This window comes from Leopardus geoffroyi, chromosome C2 (genome assembly GCF_018350155.1).
Source record: "Leopardus geoffroyi isolate Oge1 chromosome C2, O.geoffroyi_Oge1_pat1.0, whole genome shotgun sequence".
In the NCBI taxonomy this organism is placed as follows: Eukaryota; Metazoa; Chordata; class Mammalia; order Carnivora; family Felidae; genus Leopardus; species Leopardus geoffroyi.
Genome location: NC_059333.1, coordinates 80619784 through 80638374, shown reverse-complemented (window position 1 = coordinate 80638374; position 18591 = coordinate 80619784). Strand labels below are relative to the sequence as shown.

General features: G+C 45.5%; 1 protein-coding gene across 6 annotated transcripts in view; it reads right to left on the bottom strand.

Moving 5' to 3' along the window:
- Positions 1 to 18591, bottom strand: part of MASP1 (MBL associated serine protease 1) — a 61286-nt gene that overhangs the window by 24188 nt on the left and 18507 nt on the right. For all 6 annotated transcript variants that reach the window (XM_045502631.1, XM_045502632.1, XM_045502634.1 and 3 more), the window contains 6 exons: positions 9672 to 9849; positions 7704 to 7835; positions 5343 to 5539; positions 3692 to 3839; positions 2245 to 2363; positions 1184 to 1262 (listed from right to left, as the gene is read on the bottom strand). In XM_045502631.1, the coding sequence (XP_045358587.1) occupies positions 1184 to 1262; positions 2245 to 2363; positions 3692 to 3839; positions 5343 to 5539; positions 7704 to 7835; positions 9672 to 9849 (853 nt within the window). The remainder of the gene's footprint in view (positions 1 to 1183; positions 1263 to 2244; positions 2364 to 3691; positions 3840 to 5342; positions 5540 to 7703; positions 7836 to 9671; positions 9850 to 18591) is intronic.

Below are 18591 nucleotides of genomic sequence, written 5' to 3'. Positions count from 1 at the left end.
TTTCCTGTTTCCTATAGGCATCCAACTAGTGAAAGCCATAAAATGCACCCCCCGCCTTTTCCCACCCTGGGCTCTGATTCCAGCCACGTTGTCATATAAAAAAAAAAGATTTGAAAAGCAAGTGTATTTTCTAAAATTCTGTCTGGGATTTGCCTCAAGAGAGCTCCTACTGACAGAGTCCCCCCCTGGGGCTTTGGGAGTGGATCTGCCTGCCTAGAGAATTTGAGCCATTTAGTTCTCCTAACTACAGGGAAGTGGGATACTACTCCACTGTTTATGGCAAGCCATGAAACGGGGGTGGGCAGGACCGACTCTTGCCTTTTCACCTCTCCCTCCTAAAGCCAACCCTCTCTTTGCCCCTTCCCTTTCTTCCCTTCCCACCCTCCCGTCACCACACCTCCCTTCCCCCATGCTGCCATAATGAGTTTCCTAAAACTGTGGTCTTCACAAGTCTCTAACTGGAGCGACCTGGGTAGGGGACAGGGTGGTGGCTGGTAATCTATACTTTCACAGTGCACACTAGGTGATTTATGTGGAATATATTATTTGAGAAACGCCCCAATGTATTCTAAAGTATGAAAGCTAGTTCAACTTTTTATTGCACATTTGAGGTGAAGGATCTTGTCCATGATCACGGGGTGGGTTAGGAGCAGAGCCAATGCAAAATCTCAGGGTCTCAAGAGCCAGTACAGAGCTGCGCCCCTGGCCCCTGCTTCGCATAGGTCTACTGACCTCACAGCCTTTCATGACGGGCCCTAAATCATGAGCTGTTGCAGAAACCTTAGTGGGTATGGCTGATGACCACATAGAGATTGGCAAGGTCATTTGGCTCTGGGCACCGGTGCTAAAATAGTTTCCTGAATTAGTAATTGCCAGAGCTAGTTTCAGAGCAGGGGACAAGCTACTTCTTTAGCAAGTTTGTCAACTTGCCTGCAGGCAGAGGTAAAGTTAGCATTTGGGAAGTAAACCGGGACCAACAAGAAGTTTCTTTTGGAATCCTAATGTCGTATTGCCTAAACAAACAATAGTCTTTCAGTCCAGCCCTCACGTGTCTGCTGAGTTACTGGCTCTACCCCTCGTTGAGCACACCCATCAGGTTTTCACCCTTGTGTGGTCTCTGATTGGAACCCACCAATGCTGGGGAGCTCATTATCCTTATCATAGACCAGTTTTGTTCTCTTACTTTTACAGGTGGGAATCTTGTTACTCCATGTCCCATCCTTCAGACACTCGATCTGGAATGTGTCCATCTCCACATTATCCTAGGAAGAAACAGGAAGAAGATGTGGCAACAGGGAGGAGGGGTGGGGTTGGTGGTTGTTCCCCAGTACAACCGGCTCAAATTCCATACCCAGTTGTCCTCGACTAACATTTTCCAACCACTGGCTTCCAAGGGCAAGCTTGACTTCATGGAAAAGACAGACTCTGAATTCATAGTGCCCATTCCTACCATGGAAAGGGGCAAGGGCTGTGTGTGAGGAAGGGCTGGGGCAACTGTCCTGGAGGGGAAACCTGTATCCTTGACTCTCTTTCCAGAGCAGGGCCTCTCAAACGTGAGTAAGCATCCGTATGCCTAAAGGCTTTTGCACAAACTGCTTGGCCCCACCCCCGGAGTTTCTGATTCAGTGGGCCTGGCTTGGAGACTGCCGTTTGCATTTCTAACGAGTGATGTGATGCTGTGGTGGGGACCCCACGTGGAGACCCATCCCGTGAGAGCTCCTCCAGCTTGGCTCATGCTGGACTCACCTGGGTGACATAACAGAAAAACCAATCACTGGCCCTGCCCCAGAGATCCCGCTTTAATTCATCTCAGTTGAGGCCTAGGAGGTGCTTTTGTTTCTATTTTCCAAGGTAGCCAGGAGGCTCCTGGGAAGAGTGAGCCATGTGCCGCCTCTCAAATCTCTGCTTCCCATCCCAGTTTCCCCCAGTCGGCCTGACTGATGAACTCCGTTAAGGTTGTTTGTCCTGATTGTAGGGCTGAACGGATCTTGATTTGTTTTTGCAATTCAAACCAGCCCAAGCTCTGATAAATGACTTTTGTGCCATTTCTAGAAGTGAGAGTCTGGGATGCATGCTTTGGATTTTCAGAGGGCTGATATTTCTGGAACATGCTGGAGGTTTATGGGGAAGTTGGTAAATACCGTGGAGGGGCCATGGCAAGCTCCGGGAAGCCCGTCTGCCCTGGGAGGCACAGGAGCATCTCTTTGGCCTGGTGACCCTTCCTCCCCCAGCAGGACCCTGTACCTTTAGCACTTTGTAGCCTGTGTCACAGCTGATGAGCACCTGATCTTTGAAGGAATACTTGGCTTGCAAGGGCTCGATTTTCCCGTGGACAGGAGGTTGTAGGTCTGGGCACTCATTCCCTGGTGGGGAGCAATGAAAGAGTGGTGGGTGAGAAAACAACGAAAAGGCTGCAGCAGGTGGCCAGCCCCTGCAGTGCAAGGTATGGTGCAGGGGAGACCCACAGAACCAGGTGTTGGGGGTCTGTGCCTACTAGGTTCTGAAGACTTATTCTGGAACTTTGAGCAGGTCACTTTCCAACTTGGACCTCTATTTCCTCATCGGTAAAATGAGCTGGTTGGCCAAATGATTTAATCACAACACACGGTAGGAAGGATATTAAATGTCATTGAGTGCAACCCTTGTCTGAGGCCTCCTTTACAACATCTTCCGTGGTAGATGTCAAACATCTATTAGCATTCCTACAGTGACAGGGAGCTTAATACCTCCCAAATCTGTACCTTTCCTACTGGACTCCTCTGATGAAAGGAACAGTGTTTTCCTATTTCACTGAAATTTATATCCTTGTCATTGGCACTCACTGGGCAAAGTTTATTCTCTTGGGCAGCTCATTATGACTTAATCGCTCTTTCTCCCCAAGACTGTTCTTCAGAGTGTTAGAGAGAGACCGTGACCATATGCTTCTGAGTCCGCCCTTCCGAAGCCTAAATTGGACAGGATTCCCAGGCCTGGCTCCACCCCTGACATTTTTTCCTGGACAAACTCTCTGTTAATACACTCTCCATTCCCCTCCCCAGAACCAGGCATTGATGTGTTAATGCAGGCAAGGCCAGGATATCAGATCTATGAGATCAGCCACAACCAGTACCCTCTTTTTCCTCGGCTTACTGCAGACCCCTAGGGCACATGGCTCTATCAGGCTTTGGGCCAGGACTGGCTGCCTTGGGGTACTAGGGAATGAGGCCTACGGAGGCTGCCAGTCTGGGGGCCACAGGAGGCAAACCGCCATGAGGAAACGTTTTGACCTATAGGCCCGCACTCAAATTCCTGCCCCAGACTTGGAGAGGGCTGAGCTGGGAGGGTTCTCTCCAGGCCCGATGAATTGGTGTGAAAGAGTAGATCAGGAAATAAGGTTTTTTTTGTTAGTTAGTTTCTTTGTTTATTATTGTTCTTGTTTAAATCTCTTTATGTGATTCTGAAGTGTGGCAAGTTTGAAAACTATGTCTAGTCTAATCCCACCATTATTGCTGCCCTTGCCCCCATTTTCTGGATGGTAAACTGAGTCAGGAGACAGAATGTACTTGGCCCCAACCTCCTTTATAGCGGAGCTGAGGGTCCTGTCACGTCCCGAGAGGAGTCCCAGGCCTGCATCCCTCATCCCTCAGCTACTGTCCCATGAGGGCTGAGCATGGTGACTAAGTGTGACCCATGGGGGAAGAGGCTGTATTACCTGTTGCCCTGTACGAGAGCCTCCAGCCCCGGTTCTCGCCAGAGTTGTCGCTGCGGAACAGGATCTGGACACTGTGGCTCTGGGTATTGATGGGTTCTGGGGCTCTCTCTCCACAGAAGGGCCCCCAAACTTTTGGGTCAGCTTTAATCTGTGAGGGGCAAGATAGAGAAAAAGGTCACATCTGAGCTGTGGTGGCAGCTGCTGGGACCATCTTTGTACTGAACCCTGGCTTTCTGGAAGCTTCCATGTGAACCCATAGTATTCACTCATGTTTTTAGCGGGCATTAGCATTCACCAAACAGTTCCATCTCTACTCTCACTTACAGATTACAATGGACTTGGAAGTGGACAAGGCAGTCCTCTGCTCCAAGATGAACATACTATGTCTCAGAAGGGGACAGAGTCCTGTCTAGGTGCATAGGATAGAAAAGACTTCTGCTCTCAAAGAAACTGCAGTCTAGTCGAGGATGGAGGTGAGGGGGGGACTAACAATAAATAAGCAAAATAATTATAAAAAATAATCATGATGGTGTGTGTGTGTGTATATATATATATATATATATATAATACAAGTATATGCTATATATTTCTAATGTACGTAGTAAAATCTATGTAACCTATATAATTCATCATTTATATAATAGATAAAATATTTATTTGTTTACTTGTAGACAAAACTTTAAATAGATGGTCAGGGAAAGTTTCTTCAAAGAGGTGACACTGGATTTGAGACATGGAGAATGAGTAGAAGATTGTCACTTGAGGAAGAGAGAAGAATACTTTCCAGGCAGAGAAAACAGTATATGTAAAGGTCAAGGCCAAAGGTGGGAAAGAGCCCAGCATTAAGAGCAGGAAGGATGCCAGAGTCGCTGGAACAAAAGGAGTGCCATAGCATGAGGTTGGAAAGGCAGGTAAGCCCCACTTGGTATTGAGGGGTTTATGTTTACTTCCAAGAGCAGTCCTAATCGGATCTGGATTTTATAAAGATCAGCCTTGATGTCATGGAGAACAGACTGTGTAGGGCAAGGCTAGAAGCAAGAAACACACACAGCTAGAAGCCTTGCCACAGACCAGGAGATAAGAGGGATTTTCCTGGAATGGAGTCAGTGGGGATGGAGAGAAAGAAGTAGGCACTATTAGCTGATCTAGATTTCCTGACTACCAGGTATGGGTCCTTCCTGTGCCTCTAACTTGTGTTTTGTTCCATCTCCGAGGACCAGGACTCCTGACCCTTCATCTGGTGACTTCCACAATCTTGGGTGATATCTCCATCTTGTCACCTTATTGTGAATGGGGGAAAAGTGAAGCCCCATGAAGTTAAGTGCCTGGAGAAGGTTTACAGCATAGCTCCTGGGATACTATACGTGGTAGGCAGAAGTCTAAGATGGTCCTCATGACCTTCACCTCTGGTGTTCCTTCATGGTGATGTCACGTGACATGGCAAAAGGGATTTTACAGGTGGCCAAGGAGCTAGTGTTGGATCAGGGAAGATCCCTAGGCTGGAGCTGTTGAAGCTGGTAGACACTATTTTAAGTAATTTTTGGTCTTGGTCTTCTATCCTGGGAGAAACTGGAGGACCAAGAATATCAATTTTCCCAATTCAGCCAAGATTTCCCAGCATGGCCAGGGCAAATGTCCATTGTAGGCTTACCTTGATGTAGTCATAGGGGCAGGGCACCTCAGGGTGATCCTCAATGTCGAAAATGTCCTCAAACTGGAGGCTGACCATGAAACCCTCCTCTAGCTCTATCGTGTAGAAACATTCCGAGCTCTTAGGATAAGGGTTGGGGAAGTCGGGGCTGGTGATCACGCCGGTCCTCTGGGTAAAGAGGTTATCACTGCACTCCACTGTGGGAAACATACCAGAGCAAAGTGGCACACTACAGCCATGGCCACAACAACCCCTTTCTCATCGGTTACTGTATGACTTTCCCACTGGTCCTGAGAGGCAATGGGAAGGCATCATTAGCCCCATGTTATGGATGGGTAGACTGAAATTCAGGGAGAAGTGATGTATCCAAGGTCACACACCTCATAATATTCAGAGTCAAGACTCAAAGGCAGTGAGTGTGATAAACCTCATCAGCTTCTCTGGTATTGGTGTGGGGCAGAGGGGGTCTGAGAAGGAAAAGTTTTGAGATAGACTGGTGGGGGGAAACCTCTAGACCTCCTTTGTCTGCTCTCCCCTCAGCCCAGAACTCCATTAGGTCTCTGTTCAAAGCCTTCCTGATCCCTCATCCAACACGGGACACTCACACATATCCGTACTCTCTGGCCCCTGACCTTGTTCTGTTTCTCCTCATGCGGCTGACCACTGCTTGACATTATGCAATATATTTGTTGGGGGATTTTCTTGCCCCCAGTAGACTGTAAGTTCCCTGAGCTCAGGGATTCTGCTTTGTTCGCCACTGTAGCTGCAACCAAGGATCCAGTGTCCTGGGATCCTGGCCATGGCTTAGCCCTGCCAAGGCCCTTTATCTGCCACTGAACCTTTGTCCTTGGGCTGACCCCTCCCAGATCTGGGATGTCAATCCTTTCTAAGCCCTTGTTTATTCTGCTCATTTGAATATGAGAAAATTGTGGCTCAGAGAGGGGGCATGGCTAACCTAAAGTCCTATAGCTATGAGCTGCAGAGTATGGTTAGGATGAGGCCTCTTGAATTCCCACCTCTTTTCATTTCTTACCCCAAGCACTCTCTGGGGGGTGGCATTTAGCCCATGGAGGCTTTTTTTTTTTTTTTTTTTTTTTTAGGCAGGGCTACTCTTTTTATGCATAATACACAAACGGGACATACAGTATATAAACATACATACAGTATTATCTGTGTTATTAAAATTTCATGGGTAGGAGAAATTAAGAAGATAATGTTTTAAAAGGCTCCTGGAGGCAGAGGAGAAAATGAAAACAAAGACTGAGAAGCCTTGCTCATTCTTAGTCCCCACCGGACTTAGTATGTAGTAGATACTCAATAAATACCTACTGAATAAAAACCAAGGAAAATACAGCCCTCTTGAAGAAAACTCCTGTATGTGCCTCCTTTATACTGATGGATCACATGGGGGTTTTATTCAGAAGAAAATAAAAGTTTTTTAAGGAGGAAGGAAAAGAAGTCTCATTTCCAGCCTTGCTCTGCTCCAGTGATCCCCCACTCAGCTTCCAAGTGACCCTCCTAAAACACAGATCTTTACCCTGCAGCCATACTGATCTGATGGCAATGCCTCAAACATGCCAAGTTCTACCAGGACTCTGAACATTTGTTCTCTCTGCCTGGAGCACTCTCCTTTTCCTTCTTCTTCCCACTCTGTCAAGGGCCACCATCTCTGGGACATGTCTGCTCACAGTGCCGTGCAGACTTAGGTCACTTGTGCTGAGCCCACAGCATTTGCTACATTTCACCACTTGCTTCTGTGCTGATAACCCCACTAGTCAGGGAGGCCCTCATGGAAAGTGGCTGAAGTCTTCCATTTCTCCATCCTCGCCCTGCCCGGAGGTGGCAGCAGGGTGAGCGTGTTGATTAAGACAGGAAACCAGAGATGGAAGGAATGGGGCATATTCCTCACTGTCTCTGTCTTTGCCTCTCTCCTTCCTCATCTTTTCTCTGGACTGAGGTTCTCTCGATCACAGAGGAACTTGTGAGGCCAGGGGAGTGAAGAGGTAAAGGAACGGCTGGGTGAGGCCGGGTGCATGGCTGAGAGATAAAGGACTGGGAACCCAGCTTTTCCCATAACTGGGGCCAGGCCAGTTACCTACAGTAGGAGAGCAGAAGTTCCTGCTGTCCAGGAAGAAAGATGGCCTAGAGGCTTCACAAATGTGGTCCTTTGAGAACCTGAACGCAGACTTCCCGGCTGGCGGGCATCTCAGCATCTTCAGGCATAGGGTATCTGAGGCAGAGCTCTCTGGCTTCATTTTTACTTGTTTCTACTCCGTATCTGTTCTGCCTCTGAGCCTCCCCTAATCTTATTGAGAAACATGGCACAAAGTGGTGATATACGGAGTCATCCTTGGGCCCCACCTCGGCAGGTCCTGTTGTCTGTGTGGAGGAGGTAGCCAAAGCGGCAGGAACAGTAGTAGCCACCGATGTAGTTATGGCAGTAGTGGTCGCAGGACAGCTCCTCATCCTCCCGCTCAGTGCACTCGTCTACATCTGCAGGGCAGGTAGAGCCTTTTGGTCAGTCAGTCCATGTGGGACGATGAAGACAACAGCCATGTACAGAGCACACAGTATGGGCCACTCCCTGTGTTAGCCTTGCATAAAGCCCCAAAGTAGCCGTTGTCTCCATTTACAAATGAGGCAACTGGAACTCAGAGAATGGAGGCAACTTATCCAAGACCGTCGAAAGCCAGGTTCGAGGCCAGGCGAGCTGCCTCTCACGGGTGCCACTACCCCGTAAGAGTTGTGATAATAGCAGGTAGAACTCTTACCATCCCCTTTCCACAGATGATGAAACAGACAGTTGGGGCCTTTAAAGAACTTACTCCAAGTCATAGAGATGATAAATGGTGGAGTCAGTATTCACACCCAGGTAGGGTAGCTCCAGAACCCATTCTTTCTTTCTAGTCCATGCAGCCCCTCTCTCTCTATATATATCCCACTTCCCTGGGCAGTGGGAACGTAGACATTAAAGAAACACATGTTCTCAACCCAATTTAAAAATTTGATCATGCAAGGGCACCTGGGTGGCTCAGTCGGTTAAGCACCCAACTCTTGATTTCAGCTCAGGTCACGATCTCATGGTCGTGAGATCAAGCCCCACATTGGGCTCCATGCTGTCAGCTTGGAAGCCTACTTCGGATTATCTCTCTCCTCTCTCTCTGTCCCTACACCACTCCCACACTCTTTCTCTTTCAAAACAAATAGATACACATCAAAAAAATTTTGATCATACATTTCCCCCTAAAAGCTAAAAGAATGGCCAACAGGCACATGAAAGGATGCTGAACATCACTAGTCACCAGGGAAATGTAAATCAAAACCATAATGAGGTACTGCTACATACCCCATCAGAATTTTAAATTTTAGAAATTAAAAAATTGACATCAAACTCTTGTACATTGGTGAAGGAATATAAAATAGTACAAAAACACTTTGGGAAAGGCCTGGTAATTTCTTATAAAATTAAATATACACCTGCCCTATGACCCAACAATGCTACTCCTACCTATTTACCCAACAGAAGTGAAAACATATGTTTACAAAAAGAGTTGTACAAGAGTGCATAGAAACTTTATTAGTGAGAGTCAAAAAAAGGATAGAGTGCAGGTGTCTACCAATGAAAGAATTGATAAACAGACAGTATTATATTCATACAATGGAAAATTACTCTGCCAGGAAAGGAGCAAGTTACTGATGCATTGCAACATGATTGAAACTCAAAAACTTTATTCTGAGTAAAGAATCCTCACTTCCAAAATTTATTTTGTGTACGTTCATTTATATGGAGTTTAAGAAGAGGCAAAACTCATCTATAGTGGAAAAAAAAATCAGAACAGTTGTCACCTCTAAGGTAGATGGGACCAGACTGTGACTGAGAAAGAGCATAAAGGAACTTTCTGGGTTAATGGTAAAGCTCAACATCTTGTTAGGGGCTTGGGTTACATACAATATAAAATTTTTGAAACTCAACAAATGTACTGAAGGCTTATGCATTTCACTGAATGTACATTTTACTTTGAAAGAAGGAAAATTGTGAAGAGATATTGAACTTCAGCAAAATGAAATGCACGGGTAATTATTTAGGAAAAAGTGTACCACTGTCTGTCTGCAACTTACTTTGAAATTCATCAAAAAGAGGGGATTAATAGCTAGATTGAGGATGGATAGATGGGTAGATATGTGATAAAGCAAATGCAGGAAGATATTAATGGCAGAATCTCTATGGTGAGTATGTAGGTGTTCATTGTAAAGAAACGAGCATGAGGTACTTTTAATCTTTAGAGAGAAGGGGAGACCTGGGGTGAGCCACCCATTTCTCCAACTTACCTACAGCCATGTAGTGGGCATCAAAACCCGTGAATCGCTCCTCATTGGAGAAATCTGACCGGAAAGTGATGGACATGAAGGAGCCGGGGGAGAACACTACTTCCTGGCCAGGGGTCTGCTCCGTGTCTGTGGTCTCCCTGCCACAGAAGGTTGCCAGCACCTGCTCTTCGGTTTCTACCTTTGGGATCAAAGAGGAAGGGAACAAGATGAGTAGCTTCCAAAATTAGCTTCCCTGCTGGTCTCTAAACGAAAAGAGGGAGGGGCTGCCCATGAACAGACCAGGCAGCCTGGGAAACCCAGAGAAAGAGGATTTGGGACTCTGGGACTTGAGGAAAGACACAGTGCGGGTTAAGTCCATGTGGCTGCATAGTCACTGCCTCATTCCTTTGTTTAGGTCCATCAGAAGTAGCTTGACATTTGTCATCCTATGGACAAAAAAATGACTCATCTGTCAAAACTAACTCACTATTAGAACTCAGACTTAGATAACCTCACAGATGGATTCCATATGCAACAGAAACTGACCACATTTCCAAAGACGAGAAACGAACTCCGAGGCATTCACTGAGCATGCAGTGTGTGCCTGCCACTGAGTAAAGCATGGGAGCTGTGCCTGGGGAGCCAACATTCAGACTGATGAAAACACAGACAGAGCTGTTATACGGTGCGACAAGTGCTTTAACGGGAACGCAGTCACTGGGAACGCACTGGCACTCAGAAGATGAAAGATCCCATCAGAACGGAAACTACAGGAGAACGAGACTTTGTTTTCTTTGTAGATGTGTTTTTAGTTCATGGAGCAGGACCTGGCGCCTAGCAATTACCCAACAAATGTTTGTTACCAAGAACTAAAGTGTGAGGCTCTTTCTGAGAACAAGAAGCCAGGGAGTCTATGGGAACATAAAGTCGTAGGAAAGGTTGAAACGAGATTATGACTGACTTTGAATACCATAAGAACACTATGTGACTCTTAATTCTGAGTAAAGAAAAGACACTGGAAACTTTTGAACAGGGTAATTATATAATTAGAACCATATTTAGTAGGTAGTCTTAATAATTCAGAAATGACTGGAATCATCCCTGAAACATTTGTGTTTGTGTTAAGACTCAGATGCAAAAATTACCCGTTTGCTAAAAGAATTCCCTTCCTTGGAGGAGCCAGAGACCCTGTGTAAATTCAGAGACCCCAGCGGAGAGCCTAAATTGGGTGCCTAAAGCTGATTTTGTGTGAGTTTGGTTTGGGAAGTACAATACGGTAGCTGGTTGGTATGTTTATTTGACTATGAATACTTGGCCTACATATCACTCTATCATTTACACTGACTCGATTCTTTTGAGGCTGTATTTGTGTTTGCAACCTCTAGATTGACATTTTAGCCAAAATGCGTGAGAAAATCTCTTACCAAGAATGATTCTGATGCCTTTTAAAGTCATTAAGGGAAAGTTCTCAAAGGCTCTGCGTACCTCTAGTAGCTTCTAATGCATTCATTGTTTTGTTCATTAGCCTAGTATGTCAGAAGTATCTTGACATTTGACACTTCTGTTTTGAAACTAATGATTTATTTATTTAAGATAAGTGGGAGTTTTAAAGAAAAACAATTTGCCCTGGCAACAAAACACAAGGACAATTAATCACTAACTTTGGGAATTGAAGTGTAAACAGAAGATGAGATCATGGCTTTGCTGTTTATTCCTCTTCTCTGCAGATACTAGCCAAACTCACACCAGCCTTGTTACTGTAGAATGTACCTATCTGTACACAGTCACTTCCTTGACCACCATGGCTTATTTGTTATTTTGGTTATCTGAGTTTTCCAGATAGCCGAAGTTTTACCTGACCATAATTATTAATAATAACCATCATCAGCATCATCATCATTATTATTATTTAGTGTAATGCTTTTTAAAGTGCTTTATACAAATCCCTGCTTTCATAGGTGAAACATGCTAACCCTTTCTTGGTGACCCAAGGACATTATTATGAATGTCAGTCATCTTGGGGATATTGAGTTGTTTGATGTTGCATGCCCTGCATCGAACATTCCTGGACTATAATGCCTTTGCAATTCTTAGGTCTCCTTTATGTAGTGTTTTATTTTGTGTCTTTTTAAAAATCAGTTTATTAACTGAAATATGTTGTAAAATGGAAACCAGAGTGAAGGCCTAGGAAAGGCGTGAACTGGAGGACCCTATCTTGGTGACCTCTAACTCTGAGTTCTAATATTGATAATATAAGATATCCTGACCTGGCAGTTGAAGGTCCTGAGCTCTATTCCTGACTCTACCACAAACGGTCACAGGGCTGCCTCCTCTCTACTCTCAGTTATCCACCTGATAAAACAGGGGTTTGAACTAGCTGAGCTATATGTTCTCTTCTAATTGTGATATACTAGTATTCTAACAAGTCATTACACCCACACATTCAATAGGCCAACTGGAGGATGGTGAGCAGAATTTTCAAGACACCAATTGTTTTCTGCTGAAGAACTTGGTGAACTTGAACTTGTTTATGGTCTATAACCATGCCATACAAAGTCAGTTAGTTAACGAATAGTCATATGACTTGAGCATTAACACTTCCAGACTCAGCAGCTTCCTGCTTGTACTTTGGTATCCCCCAAAGTCTCTTGGATCCTATAGTGCCTGGGGCATGGACACTTTCAAGTGAAATCAACCAGGGATAACTTGGATCACGGGGAGACATAATGAGGGTCTGTGATAACAAACTCCTTCATAACTTGCAGGATAAACGACATTTTCATGATGGCAGATAAACAGTCATCATGTGCAGAGCCACACTATTCCAGACAACAGGTAAGCATGTTCTGGCTGAGGCCCATGGGAAAATCTCAGCCATCTATATCTTTAGGAACAGGGGATAGAAGGCTCTGGAAGCCTGGGAATTCAGCCTGCCGCTCAGAATAGAGTCCTGGAATATCAGAGCTGGGAGACAAGGACCTGTAAGAGCTATTTCAATCCCCCTCCTTCTAGAGGAACCTGAGGTCCAGAGTGGGCCAGTGACTTGCTCAGGAGTAGTCAGATAACCATGAGCATTTCCTGATAGCACTTTTGCTTTTGGAACTATTCTGACCCTGGAGAAAGGAACCCACCAGCCCAGAGAGTACATGACAAAAGACATAGGCACTTTGCCAAGCAACTTTTCTGGCTCGAGGGCCTCTTGAAACTTTATCTTGGGGGCATGGACTGTCTCCCAGAGAGGATGTGGCTCAGTGACAGCTCCAGTCATAACCTAAACAGAAGGGTCACTGACCTTGGTTAATATTTGCAGCCCCTGCTAAGAATTGTAAAATTCTACAAAAATCATTTACCTCTGAGCACAAGCAAAAGATTGAGCCCTGGCTTCTGTTCGGACTGTCCCATTTCTAGGGTCATCATGTGAACATGATGGTGGGAAGTACCTTATCAAATGAAGACACAAAATTCATAATAATAGAGAACCATCTGGCCAGGGATCACAGACTCTTCATTTTTCTATTTCTTATTATGGCAACCATATCCTTTCAGGCTATTGTTATTTAGGGCCCCAACACATGGATGCATGTCCTCAATTTGTTTTCTTTCAACTCAATTCAAAAAATATTTATGTACCAAATTCTGTCTGGACTGTAATGTGGAGGATGCCAAAAATTACTTATTTGTTGCATGAGCTTAATGAGCAAGTCCCCTGCCTCTGGGAATGTGAAATTTAGTAGGAGAGTAAGATAAGTAACTCAAATGGGTATGTGTTCAGGAACTGTCAGGGCATAGTTATAGCAATGAAAGATAGGAAGCCCCAGGGGTTTAAAGAAGGAAACAAATTCCATCCAGCTGAGGGGAATCATAAAACATTTAGGAAGAACAAAATGTTCTTTGAATTGAGGCCTGAAAGATGAATAGGAATTAGGGAGGTAGAAATAGTAGGTAGAGTTGGGGAAAGCAGGAGGAGCTTCTAGGCTAAGGGAATAGTGAAGTCCCGGGGGTATTCAGAGTCTCCACCATCCCTCCTTTCCCATCACCACCTGCCATAGGAAAGGTGTTGATGACAGGGAGCTGGGAAGAGAGATCTAAGGAAGAGAAGCCAGGGTCTGTTTTCTATGAATTTTCAACTTAGTAGAAACAGCACAAACCTTGGCAAAACTAAGGCCAGCAGATATTTTAATTAGGCAGATATTCAGGAAATGTGCTGGATTATTCTGCGGTCAATTTAGTTAATCTGGGAACGATATTCCTCAGAATCTCCCTTTCTGTATAGCTCCAGGGTAGAGGGGGCCAAAAGAGAGGCTTGTGTGAGTTTAGAACACAACAGTCCTTACTCTCTGAAGGCTGTTTTGTGATCAGCTACGGAGAATGAACAGACATAGATGCGCCCAGTGGGTTCCCACTTGCCCTCACTCTCCTCCACTCTGCAGTCAGCGCTTCTTTCCAACTACTGGCTCTGCTGACCAACAGTGGCTCAGACCCACCACCCACTCTGAACAGCTTCCACCTCTGTGGGTGGTTCAGAGGTGTTCAGAGTCAACAGCTTCTCGCAGACCTCTCCCCGTGGGCCCCCCTTCATGGGCCTACTTTGGCTTCCGAGAAGGTCTTGGATTCTCACATTCCCCTGCAGGTGCCAACATCTCCACCCACGTCTGGTTTTCAGGAGCGCTGATTAGTGCCCGTGGTCCTCTGGCTCCCCAGTCCTGCTTTCACTTTCCCAGCTTCTCCTCTAGTCATGTGATTTCTGAGGCCCCAAATCGCTCTTACGTCTCATTGCTCACAGAGCAATTTCTCACTCTGCTTTCCTCACTGAACTCTGGCTGATACAGGCACCGGCTTCAGAAGTACGGGGCTGTAGCAAACAGGACCCTTGGCTTGGGTTTTGGGACTGGCTAGCAAGTAGAGGTTAGAAGAGCAATGAGCAAACCGCCACGGGGGGAGCTTGACAAAGACAACCTGCGTCACGTAGTGGTGAGACAATTGGTACAACCTGCCCGTGGCAATGTAGATGGCAGAAAAATGTACACAGTGCACTTGTGGATCTGCTAAGGAGATCTCTGGACAGTGTTGAAAGCGTCAGTATGTGTTTCTAGCTGTACGTGGCAAGGCGCTTCTGGAAGGAGTAGTCCTTCAGTGTGCAAGCCTTGTGACTTGCCTTGACAAAAGGCATGTGACATGTGGAGCTGGTGTGCCACTTCCAAGGGGCCCTGTGGCTCTTGCGGGCATCAGGGGGCCTTGTAGCTCTTTCCCTGTGTGCCTCCATGTGAGGAAGCCCTGTCACGCCTACTGGAGAAGCAAAGGTCACACAGGCCAGAGAGGAATTATCCCAATTGAGGTCTCTAGACCAGCCAGCTGACAGCTACCACCATCTGGAAGGTCATCTTGGACCTTCCAGCTTCAGTTAAGCTTCTAAATGACTAGAGCTACTCGAATGACCTCAGGCAAATCCAGCCAAAGACCATCCTGTGAGCCTAGCCCAGACTTCTGACCAAAGGATCTGAGCAAGTAAAATGGATGTTGTTTTAGCTACTAAGTTTCACAGCGGTTTGTTGCACAGGAATAGATATGCTATGGGGAGTAGGAAGCAATTTGGGACAAAGGGAAAGAGTGACATTTATGAAGTGATACTTGGAGAATCACCATCTCATAGGTTCTTGGGGACTTGAAAGCTACTTGGCCTGACTCCTTATCTCCCTATCACACCCCTATCAAAAAATCATGCCGCCTTCTTGAGATCAACTGCAAAGATGAGAAACTCACTGCCTTCTAAGACAGATGAGGCTGTTTGGATTATCCTCCACCTACAAAGTTCTTGCTTGGCCTCCTATCTGGGAATAAAACTTAGGGGAAGATATCCTAAATGTGGAAAAACCTTTTGTGACAAAGATGTTTACAGCAGTCATGTATAATAATAGAAAACTAAAAAAAAAAAATGGTAAATACCCAATTCTAGGGGAAACAGTCTAAATGAGCCTTAACTTAATAAGTATTAGGCATTAATTATCACATTAATGAAGAATTTGCAATGATCTGGAAACTTTCTTAGTAGGTTATATTACGCATATTAAACATATACATGGCGTAATTACCACAATGCATTATGTCGAAGAAATGCATTGAAAATAAAAAAGAGAAAGAATTTGGGGCGCCTGGGTGGTGCAGTCGGTTAAGTGTCCGACTTCAGCCAGGTCACGATCTCGCAGTCCGGGAGTTCGAGCCCCGCGTCAGGCTCTGGGCTGATGGCTCAGAGCCTGGAGCCTGTTTCCGATTCTGTGTCTCCCTCTCTCTCTGCCCCTCCCCCGTTCATGCTCTGTCTCTCTCTGTCCCAAAAATAAATAAACGTTGAAAAAAAAATTAAAAAAAAAAAAAAGAGAAAGAATTAGAGCAAACTGTTAACAATGGCTAGTTGAACTGCAGGTAATTTTTCTTTCTTCTGTTTCTATATTTTAAAAGTATTTTAAAAAGAAACCTGGGCCCAAAGCGACTTCCTTCTCATTCTACCAGTGGCATAAAATTGGTCAGTTTAGGTCAACAAACACGGAACACACAAGAGCGGCAACAACTAACCCAGCCTGGAAGTTCAGGGTTGGTTTGCAGTCCCTCTGTGTCTCATAACCACCCAAATCTCTGGTATGGTGACTCCTCCCCACTCTGTCACCTCCTAATGTTTCTTCTAGCCCTTGGGTCCCAACAGGGCTGAAAAAGAGGTGAGGCTCTTTGCTTTAATTCCACACAGATAATATGGTAAGAAGTAGAACTCTGATAAAACAATCAAGAAACTCAGAATAACTAAAATTCACATATGGCGGTGCATGAATGGTTTTTGTGATCATGAAGTCCAAGGGGGAGTCAGTGGATGGTGTGTAAGTGGATGGAGGAGGGGAGACAGAAGAGTTCTTTGGTGTGGAGTTCTTGGAGACTGGGGGAAGAAATAGAAGGGGGAGAGAGAGACAGATTGAGAGAGAGAAAGCAAGGTGGGGGGCGTATAAGAGTATAGTAAAAGCATCTCTGTTTGGGTTTGGTTTTTCAAGAAAGTGAGTTTAGTTGTGAATTGCTTTCACTTTTTAAATTTCTCTCTCTCTCTCTCTCTCTCTCTACACACACACACACACACACACACATATATATATATATATATATATATATATATATATATATATAAAGTGTTTGTTTACTTAGAGAGGGAGAGAGTGAGCTCTAGCAGGGGAGGGGCAGAGAGAGGGGGACAGAGAATCCCAAGCAGGCTCTGTGCTGTCAGCACAGAGCCCAATGTGGGGCTCAATCCCATGAATCATGAGATCATGACCCGAGCCGAAATCAAGAGTTGGGTGCTTAACCAATTGAGTCACCCAGACGCTACCAAAATTTTTCCTTTCTTCTTCTTCTTCTTCTTCTTTTTTTTTTTTAATGTAATCCCTTACTGACACTGGATCATGTGGGACCTCATCTTTATATGAGTTGCACATGAGTCTTCACCAGTTATTAGATGCTGGGAAAATCATTCAAACTCCCTGTGTTGTAGGTGAATTGTGGCCCCCCTCCCCCATAAGATATATTCAAGTCTTAACCCTTGGATTTGATTCGACCTTATCCGGAAGTAGGTCTTTGCAGATGTAGTCAAGGTAAGATGACCTCATACTGGCTTAGGGTAGACCCATGATTCAAAGACTGGTGTCCTTATAAGGGGGACGTTTGTTCACAGAGACACACACAGAGTCAAGTGTGAAGGCAGAGGCCGAGATTGGAGACATTCTGCCACACACAGGGAATGCCAGGGATTGCAGTCAACCACCAAAAAGCCAGAAGGGGCAAGGAAGGATTCTTCCCTAGAGCGTTCAGAGGAAGAGTGGCTTTGCTAACACCTTGATTTCAAACTTGAAGCCTCCAGAGCTGTGAGACAATACATTCCTGTTATAAGCCACCTAGTTTGTGGTGCTTTGTGATGGCAGCCCTAGGAAACGGCTATGCTCCGTATACAGGTTTTCTCATCTGGGAAATGGTGACAGCAATAGCGTTAATATCACAGGACTGTTGTGAAAGTGACATGAGTTAATACGCGTAGAACACTTAGAAGGGCACCTGGAATCTAGTCAGCTCTCAGGATATCAGTGAGAAGAACAAGACTGCTGAGATCCGGTCATCCAAGATGACCCCCTTCTGCACTCCCTGCTGGGTGGGCATGGGTAATTTCACTGTTTGAAGAAGAGGGAGAGACTGGAACTGTCCCCATTATCCCCTCTGGTTTCCAATTTCACACCTTCATTCCCGATCTCACTGAAGCCATCAGCACAGACTTCTCATCCTGTGAGGACCCCAGAGCCCAGGCCGATGGAGAGGGAGGGGCACCTTGAGACCCCTCACAGCCCGGCCACTTCATGTGGCAGGTGGCATCTATCTTAAGTTCCTTTGGCCCTCTGCACTCGAGGCGTCTCCTGGCAATCCCGGGAGGTGGGTGACAGACAGAGGATATTACACTGATTTCACAGAGGAATGTGAGGGAACTCTCAAAGTTTCCATCCCGCAAGGGAATATAAGTCCAGGAATCTCCTCACTTCCCTGTGTTTCAAAGGACTGTTCTATTCCATGGGGGAAGGGAAGGGGAATAAATAGTTTCAAACAGAGAGCGAGGGAGTCAACCCACAAAAGACTCTTAAATACAGAGAACAAACTGAGGGTGGATGGGGGGTGGGCAGAGGGGAAAATGGCTGATGGGCATTGAAGAGGTCACTTGTTGGGATGAGCATTGGGTGTTGTATGTAAGCGATGAACCACGGAAATCTACCCCAAAGACCAAGAGCACACTTTACACACTGTATGGTAGCCAATTTGATGATAAATCATATTTAAAAAACAAAAACAAAAACAAAAAAACAAAGGATTGCTCTAGATGTGGGAATTTAGGTTGGAGATTCACTGGCAGCCCTGGGGTAGGACTTCTGAC